The sequence below is a fragment of the Dreissena polymorpha genome, chromosome 4, assembly GCF_020536995.1.
Source record: "Dreissena polymorpha isolate Duluth1 chromosome 4, UMN_Dpol_1.0, whole genome shotgun sequence".
Taxonomy (NCBI): domain Eukaryota; kingdom Metazoa; phylum Mollusca; class Bivalvia; order Myida; family Dreissenidae; genus Dreissena; species Dreissena polymorpha.
The window spans coordinates 106,486,373-106,496,102 of NC_068358.1; the positions used below are offsets into that span (position 1 = coordinate 106,486,373).

A 9,730-nucleotide genomic window follows, 5' to 3' on the forward strand; every position below is an offset into this window, starting at 1 on the left:
ACTGCATACAACTATTCGAAATCAAAATGGATCAAACACTCGAAATCCCAATGACCCACTTCTGAATCATTATTTATCTTTTCCAGAGATAAACACTATAAAGATATTAGCCATTTGGCTTAAGTGACAGATTGTTCATTACTAAATATACAGATCAATGTGTTGCCATGTATAGACCCTAATTCCATGCACACGTTAAATATAGGTTATTATCAAGGTCACCATTAAAGATATTATTTTTATACACATTATAGGGCAAACCAAATTTCTGTATGAATTATCATGTATCATGTATACATATCTATCTGCAGGCCTAGACGTTTCGATCTTGGATTCGTAACCTTTCAACATGGAGTTGATGACCTCTTCGTGCTCAGGAGCAATGCTGACCATGTCCTGCTTCAGACATGGTAACCCTGGCAACAAGGACTCCTGCACCAGCTAGTAGTTGATGACTGACACTCGGAGTTAAGGTATAAACACATGCATATGTTTACTACATAGGACATAACAAATAATTGTATCTGTGAATGTCCATGAATTAGTAATGTGTTCTGTAAGTGTTTTTTTTATTAAAAACAGTTACTGTGTCGATCGAAAATTAACACAGAGATACCATTAGAGATACCATTACACAACTGAAGTTGTTAATGCGATGCACATCAACTACTGTGGAATTCAAATTTAGGATACAACAACAGGAGAGAACACTGTATGCCTCAAACAGCTGTAGTGCCATCTCCCGTTTCTTCAATTCGCTGGTCTGGTTGTTGTTCTCGAGGGCCAAAGCTGTCAGACGCGGCAACATAACTGTGAAACGAGAACGAAAACATGAACAGACAATACTCAATTGAGCTCAGCTACTTGATATGTTTGTAAGAAAATGTGGTCCCACTATTTCCTTCAGGTCAGAATCGTCACATATAAAGGAGAAGAGGCCGGAAAAAAACAATTGATTAATACAATCGCCTGACAAGAAAATGTCTATATTAATTTAAGTATCATCTTTAATAATGCCCTTAAGATTTGTAATTTTTAGTAGCCCGTTACTGTTAATCAAATATTTCGCCCATTCAAAAACAAAAACACCATAGAACAATTTGTAAAACCGTTCTGCAGACAATTTCACTTTGACATCGACTTTGCCGTTAATTACATTAACACCTTAACAATGGTAAATGCTTTAATTTTAACCATCAAAATCACCTTTCTAAAACAGACAAATCACGTGACAAACAAGATGTCGATGTCCACGTATTTGTCGTCGCTTTAAACCCTTAACTACTTTTATTAATTATTAAAATGCCGCTCACTTACAAGCAATATTGGCAAGATAGTTATAAAAGTTTATATCCTATTTTAATATTCGCTCTATATCTCGACTTTACTCGCTGCGACTTGTCTTAAATAGCAGACTTTATTGTTACCATCGTAATTGCAGAAAATATATTTATTCATTGATAAAACTTTCTATCAGTGTTACCAATTAAAGGCAGACAATTCAATTACTAGTAAAATTCTGGTCTAGAAGGATTTTTAGTTTTGAATGTTTCCTATTATATGCAAAGTCACCTAATTTTTTGAATAACGGAAAGTTGCATACATATTTTACAGTAAAAAATGTGCAAACAAGTATATAATAAAACTTAAAATAAAGATAAAAGACTTCAAATTATGTTTAAATATAATAATGGTTCATTAGCTTGTGTTGTGAAATTGCGGTAGGGGTATGAAAGAGCTAGGCTCGGAACTATTTATGTATCTGCGCGTAGTTTTCAACAGATGCTAACTTTATATACAACACTGTTTTATATAGAATCTCTGTAATCCTTGACAACAAGTAACAATTACTCTTATATACACAATATGCACGTGCGAAAGAGGCAATGCAATTATGTTATTTATTTCGGTAATGCTGATAAGTCTGAATTTGCATTTTTCTGGACATATGGGCTTGTGAATCCTGGTGAAGATCCTTCCATCAATGTATATCTATGTACGTAAGTTAACGAGCTGTCGGACAAAATCAGAGACACTATATGGCCTCTTAAAAGTTTCTGTGTGGAAAACCTTTTACCGTTTATCGTGCTATTGGTGTGCATAGGGTATTCAATCTTTGGACGGGATAAATTTACTAGTCGACAGTAAAATAGCAAGTTGCAAAAATACTTTTTAGACACACGATCACGGTATCAATTAAACAGAGCAATGCTGATAGTGTGTTTCATTGTTCAGTTGTCATCGCTTTGTAAGATCGCTGACAATTCTTTAAGATTTGTTAATTCTAATGCAATTATCGATATACCGTATGAATCGTATATTGTTGTGAAACATATTTTATCAATTATTACTTAAATTTTTATAAGTCATACATGTATGATATTTTACGTTTCGTGCGATAGGTTTCGAACAGACGTCAAGTTGATTTTTAAAATCTTAAGACCAACATGTGCCCGGAGAGCAACCGCCTTGGTTTCTTCCGAAAGGCGTTCTTGTCGGTCAGCAAACAATGAGAGTCGAAACATACCACAAGGCGACGTGTCTAAACACTGACGAAGCCGACGGACTGTCACAGCCAATTTCAATAGTTTGCCTTAATTCCCTTTGCATCGTTCTTTGTTAAGTAGTATTTGCAAGATGAATGTTAATTATTGTTTATCTGTGGGGTAATTTCGAATTGTCTATTGATATAGATTGTGTATAGACTCTAGAAATTGCTCCACAGTACATTAACTACAAGAGAGCAGCGTTTATTTATTTATATATTTTGAGCGATTAAGTGACACTTGTTCTGACCAAGTTGCATGACTATTGGGCAGAAAATGTGACTTCTCGAGAACCAACAAGGTTTCACTGTAGCCATAATCCCAAACAGCAGGCGCACATGTTTAAAAACAAACCATAGCGTATTTCAAACACATCAGAGATATTTTGCGGACAAATGTTATCAGTTACTTTTGACCATTATAAATTAAGATGACCTCTTAAGTTCTTGCATGCTATTTCTAAATTCATATATGAAAAAACGCCCCGCCATCCTTGTGGCCATGTTTTTTCAATTGGAGCAGAATCATTTTCTAACTAGGCTGGGAAATCACTGGGACAAGTGGTAGCTAATTTCGTGATGATAATGCAAACAATGTTACATCTAGATTGCCCGAGCTTTTTCGTTTAATGAACATAGTTAGCTAGGTTTTGACCCACGTGAATCAGTTCCGAATTCGTCCGATACATAATTGGGACAAATATTCTGACGAAGTTTCATGAAGATTGGGGGATAAATGTTGTCTCAAGAGGTTAATTTTGACGATGCATAACGGACGGACGACAAACGACAGAAAACATGTGATCAGAAAAGCCATGAACATATTGTGCTCAGGTGAGCTAAAAAGAAGTGACATTTTATTTGATCTTTCTGGTTGTGTTTCCATTTTTGTGTTTAATATGATAATGTCACCTGAGTCGTATAACAGGAATTTGTTAATGTTACTACAATTAGTGTTGCATGAACTTTTCACACTTACAACCACTTAAAGATTACATGCTAAATTCTGAAAAGGAAGATTACATTTATCAGAATCGGGATCACTCGTCTAGTCGGCATTCGTAATATTGATTACTGGTCATATCAATCCCCAAATGTAAGCCAAATCTAGTTTATTGTTCTTGGTTTATACGAGGAAACATGCTGTCACATTAAATAATGATGACATATATTTACATTTATGGCAAACCATTCTTATACAGAAACGTTTACCATATTGCTTACATTAAAACCAATAGATGCCCCCAATAGCGATCAGAAATACACATTTATGTTTGCTTTTAATTTATGAAGAAAACATGATAACAATCCATAGGAAATTGGTTATACTTAAATATCGCTGGTATACGGAGATAATAAATAATTTATTTATGCAATTTTTAAATGAATGTAGTACAAGTAAGCAGCCACATTTACGAATGAAGTTTAATTGAGAGATCATTGTGGTACCACTTCTCTTAAACTTGTATTCCATTTTATATTCAAATTGTATCTGTGTTGAATTGGATTTACTAAGATCATACATGTGTGTTCAAAGGGATCTTTACACGCTTTGGTAAATTGACAAAATTGAAAAAAGTTGTTTCAGATTCGCAAATTTTCGTTATAGTTATGATATTTGTGAGGAAACAGTAATACTGAACATTTACCATGGTCTAATATAGCCATTATATGCATCTTTTGACGATTTTAAAACCTAAAAATTATAAAGCGTTGCAACGCGAAACGATTGAATAATTTGGAGAGTTCGGTTTTTGTCGTTAAATTTTGTGAAACTACGAAGATTGCTTATATAACGTATAAAATACGTCATATATATGTACACGGCGGAATAGCTCAGTAGGCTAAAGCGTTTTTACTTCAGGACTCTGGCAGGACTGCAGGGGTCACTGGTTCGAAACCTGGTCCGGGCAATGTTCTTTTCCTTTTTTTAATTTTATTCTTGATTTTTTACTGGAGCTTTTACGATCCAATGTTTACATTTATCGATATAAAGCATTTAATGAATAAGTTAAAAAATGCCAAAATCTGTGAAAAGGCCCCTTTAAGGGGGCCTTTTCACAGATTTTGGCATGTATTGAAGTTTGTCATTAAATGCTTTATATTGATAAATTTAAACATTGGACCTAAACATTCTCCAGTAAAAAAAAGAATACAATAAAAAAATAAAAACCCTCAACAAGGCTCGAACCACTGACCCCTGGAATCCTGCAGTTAAGTCTGTCGCTTAAATCACTCGGCCATCCGTGCTCATGCTATGATGGCCTGTATTTTTACCCTTATATAAGCAATCCTCGCAGTTTCACAGAATATAACGACAACAACAGAACTTTCCAAATTATTCAAGCGTTTCGCTTTGCAATGCTTTATTATTTTCAGGTTTTCAAATCGTCAAAAGATGCATAAAATGGATATTTTAGAGCAAGGCAAATGTTCAGTATTACAATTTCCTCACAAATATCATACCTAAAACGAAAATTTGCGAATCTGAAAAAACTTTTTTTAATTTTGTCAATTTACAAAAACGTGAAAAGGCCCCTTTATATATAAAGTTTTGTGTCATGTCGCGTTTAAAAACAAAACATATTATGGTGCTCATCTAGTTATATATTTGAAGAGTAAATAAAAATACTCATGAGATTTTGGCATAGTTGGATAAAAAATAAATATGTTTAGTCACTTACAGCACACTGCTTTCTAAAACTTTGCAACTAAAATTGGTTTAATAAAGGCCAACAAACATTCAGAAAGGAAACTAGAGTTCAAGTCTACCAATCAATGTCATAGAAAGTCTATAAAAGCTGAAGCAAATTATAGCTTTTTTCGGGAACAAAAATGGTCCTCCGATTTAACGGTTAAATATATCAGTCTGGCAACATTTTCGCAAGTATATAACATGAAGAGGATCAAATTGCATAAAGGCGTCGTGCAAAAAATGGATTTATTGAGACTTATCCTTAAATGGTCGTTCTTCTGCAGATTTTCACAGATAAGTGTTTGCGTTGATTGATACAAAATGTTACAGTGGTAAATCCAAAGTGATATACTGGTCATCATTATTTGTGCAGTTAAAACTTAATTTAGCGTAAACAAGATAGTATAACTGTCAATCAGATTATAATGGGTATATTCCAACTATATTATCAACAAACTAAACCCAAGCTGTGCAAAATGATTGAACGAGGCAAAATGGATGCCTATTTATACGGTAGACGATTGTGTGCTAACTTATATATAGGCGTCCATTTTGCCTATTGAATTTAATTTAATAATTATTCGTACATTTACGTATTTTATCGCTATGTTCAATGGGTCAATCCAATCTTTTTGTTTACATTAATTCCGATGTCATTTTTCTGTCATAAGTACTACATGTACTACATGTACTTAGTTGCACGTCTATATTTAGTTACGACACATGGTCTGTATTAACACGTACGCTTTTCCCGCGTGGAACTCGACTATGTTTCGCGCTCTTATTTAAACACGACTTTTACATGGCATTCATGTATAGTGATTGGTGCAGATGCGTACAAAGGGACTTAAGTAATACTATCACGTGGATGTAGACAATGTGTGTTATTAATTTCGATAAATGGAAATATACTTGTACTGAAATTAAATTGTTACCGGATAAAATGTGTACGGATAATACGTACAATTACCCGTAAGTATTGTTTTCACTACGTACTCGCCATAAGTAATTGATTGCTCACCATTTGCATTGAACTTCTCATTAGAAACCATTGTTGTTTAAGTAACTGTTTACGGTAAAAGGGTGTGATGATGATGCCCGACGATTAATGCTAAATTGAAGTTGACACAGTGGAGCACTTATCCGCCCCTTGAATTATTGTGAGGGGGCAGATATTCGCCTACTTAATTCTGACAGGGGGGGCATTTCTCCGCCCGTACAGATTTGATGGGAGGTCACATCTCCGCCCCCTTTAAAACTTCTCCGGGGGGCGCCTCTCCGGATACCGAAGGGATTTTTTCACAGATTGTCAATTTATGAGATTATATGCTTTATAAACGCGAAAGGATAAATCAGTTGGAGTATTACTGTAACGTTTCGTTTTATTTTGTGACAATGCGAGGATTGCTTATATAAAGTATAAAATGCATGAGTTAACATAAAAGCCTGGAAGGCCGAGTTGTAAATCCAAAGGTTTGTAGTTCAAGCCCAAGTGGAGATAAACAAGCTCTTTTTATTTATTAAATTCTCGTCTTGTTAACTGGACATCATATGTTCAAATGTTTAAATTTATCCATTTATAACATATTTAATGACGAACTATGAAAATGGCAACAAATCCTATAGTAACTCCCTTTAACTTTGCCAATCAAGTTCACGATGAGTATCTATAAAATGAGTTTTAAGGCAATACGATTCATGCTTGAAAATTAAATTATTATTAAGTCAAATCTACATGATCGAAAAAACTAATTTGCATGCACCTTCAAACCAGTTACAAATCAATAGTTTTGCAGTGAAAATGTCGAGTATTAAATAATTCAAAGATACAGTATGTGCACAAATAGAAACAGAAGGTACGCAAATATACGTGTGTGTTTTTTTTCCTTATGAAATAAAACCTAGTTATTTCACAACTTACTGTCTTTCTGGATTAAGATGAATTCCGAACCTGATGGACAAAATGATTTTTGTTTTATTTTCAGACGCCAAGATCCTGAATATGAACAGACTGAGAGACGTATATAGCACGTTTCTACGTCTCTGATATGGATCGGTAATAATTTTAGGGTTATCACATTCCCTATTCGCTTGTGCGTTTTTTCTTGCACAATTTGAGACAAGCAGAATACAATTTAAAACGGCCATCACATTCAAAAGTAGAATTTAATAAATTATGTTTAGACTTGTAGGGCTTACGAATACTTTGAGATGTTATTCTTCCATTGACACAACTGAGCAGTCATTTTTCTATTCAATTGTCAGCATTTCATATCAATGGTTCTTTATCCCTAATCTTCGCAAATATGGCAAACTGAATCACATTTAGTCTCTATATATCGAAGTATTTCATAACAATATGCTAACCCAATTGGTCTCTATGGTAATAAAGTTTGCGCAGACAATTGGGAAACAGCAAGGTCCTTTAACACACATTATCTAGAATATTTGAATGCCAAAACAAAAATCAGGAATATTTCTCGAAATTATAATATCCTTTTCCTTTGACGGTTAATATAAACAATATAAGATTTCAGTTTAATCATACATTCTGTGGAAAGTGTATTTGATTTGATTTAAACATTAAACAAAGACCAAGATCTGCATGTGGCAACCATACGACAGGCAAGCTATAAATCTTTATTAAAAACACAATCAAATAAAACTAGACATATATCAACCAACACTGGCATTGGTCTCCATATACACCAAGAACCTTCTAATGTAACATAGAGGAAAGATTTTCCACCCATAAAAATACTACGGTATATGTTGGGGATTATCTTGTTTGTAAATAACAAGAGCACCGCATTACGGGTGCCACGCTCGGCTACGGGTGCAGTTTTGAATAAATGAAAGCTTGTCAGAATTTATTTTGAAAAAATTGGCGTGTAGAACTCATCCAGGTGCATCTACATATGCAGTTTCAAAGTTGTAGGTGGAAGCAATTTGATTTTACAGCCAATTTTTAAAACCTTAACAAAATGTTAAGGTTTCAGCACGACGCGGACGGCGGACGTCGGGCGGCGGACGACGAGCTGGCTATGAGAATACCACGTTTTTTTTCCAAAAACGCCCAGCTAAAAACCAATTATAAACTGATACCATGCAGAATACAAGTGCGATCAAAGGAATGTCAAAATGAAGAGAAAAATACCATATAGCTTAAAACTTAAAGGTTAGTTAAGTTAAAATCAAAAGTGAGAAGAAAGCCTAAAGAAACGGAAACTGTACATAAAAATTGTGTTGGTGCTTTTTTCATCAATATCGCATAAAAAATTAATTTTAAAAATTCTAATTTTAGAATATAAAATCTTGATTATTATTGCTATAAGATAGTCAAACAAAAACACACAACATAAATAAAATAAATTTTGATAAAGGATTGGAAGAACAGAAAATGGAAGTGAATATCGTTGTTATTGTATTCTTATGAGTAGTGGATTAAAGTTGTCATTGAGTTAGCGTGTGGTTTCTTAATTTTGTTTTGATTGACTCATGTTAAAGTTAGAAAAGTGTCATCAATCTAATATACAGTCAAATTTCAGTTGTTATCCATATTTTTATAATAATCATCATTTTCTATTATTTCGTTGATTTCTGGCTCTAATGTATTTATCACTGATGGGTCATACTAAATGTTGGTGGCATTTTGTTCAAGTGAAGGCACGCCATTAGTTGGATTCTGTTACCATGTATTGTAATGGTAATAATATAAGGAGTATAACCCTATTACATTTGTAATGGTTATTTAATGAGATTGAGAACAAGAATTGTATAACTTGTTTTATTCATTCCTCAATCGCAATTTATGTTAAATGTGGTAAACAGAATCGCACAATAATGAGATATAATTGTATAGTGGATTTAGTGTCCTCCCATTTTTTTAAGAATGTCAAGACAAATTTTCTCAGATCAGGACTGTCCCCTCGTAATCTGGATGTATGACATGTATGGGTCTATACTGTAAATAATATACTCATTGTTTTTCATATAGATATTAAAAAAATACAACTTGAAAAACACACATTACATCTCCAAATACCTCCTATATACATTAAAGATACTTAAATTTGTCCCTAAATACATAATAAATACATTATAGATACTCAAATTACATCCTATATACATTATAGATACTTACATTCATCCCCGAATTTCTGTTCAGCGTTTGGCCCGACACGTGTAAAGGTGGCGACAACTTCAAGGTGAAGAGCATGTTCCTCTCGATAGGCCGGATCATCCAAGAAGGACTGTAGCTGCATGTAAACCTTTTCAAGGATCTGTCATGGAGCGGCGGTATATCAGGGCATTTCTTGGTGGCAATTTAGTTAATAATCAGCTCACTTTTTTGTGACAATTTAGTCTATTATCATGTTACAAAATAGTCTTTTATCAGGTGGTTCTTTGTTGACTTTTCTTCATTTATTAGGTTATTTCTTTGTGGTTAATACCAGGTCAATATGTTGAGGCAATTTAGTATATTACCA

At 33.8% G+C, this 9,730-nt stretch overlaps 1 protein-coding gene across 1 annotated transcript; it reads right to left on the bottom strand.

The window, feature by feature from the left end:
- Nucleotides 1-303: 303 nt before the first annotated feature.
- LOC127878884 (RAB11-binding protein RELCH homolog) lies at nt 304-9,522 on the bottom strand. The gene is made up of 3 exons (XM_052425413.1): nt 9,385-9,522; nt 694-810; nt 304-455 (listed from the first exon to the last, which is right to left on the bottom strand). Exons 1-3 carry the CDS (start codon nt 9,503-9,505, stop codon nt 442-444), a joined length of 252 nt encoding a protein of 83 aa, XP_052281373.1. The 5' UTR covers nt 9,506-9,522; the 3' UTR covers nt 304-441.
- Between the last annotated feature and the right edge of the window lie 208 nt (nt 9,523-9,730).

Coding starts and splice junctions, on each gene's coding strand:
- LOC127878884 (XM_052425413.1), bottom strand. CDS start 9,505: ATGCAGCTACAGTCCTTCTTGGATGATCCGGCCTATCGAGAGGAACAT. Junction 811..9,384: donor ACAGAAATTCGGGGATGAAT/GTAAGTATCTAT, acceptor CTCGTTTCACAG/TTATGTTGCCGCGTCTGACA.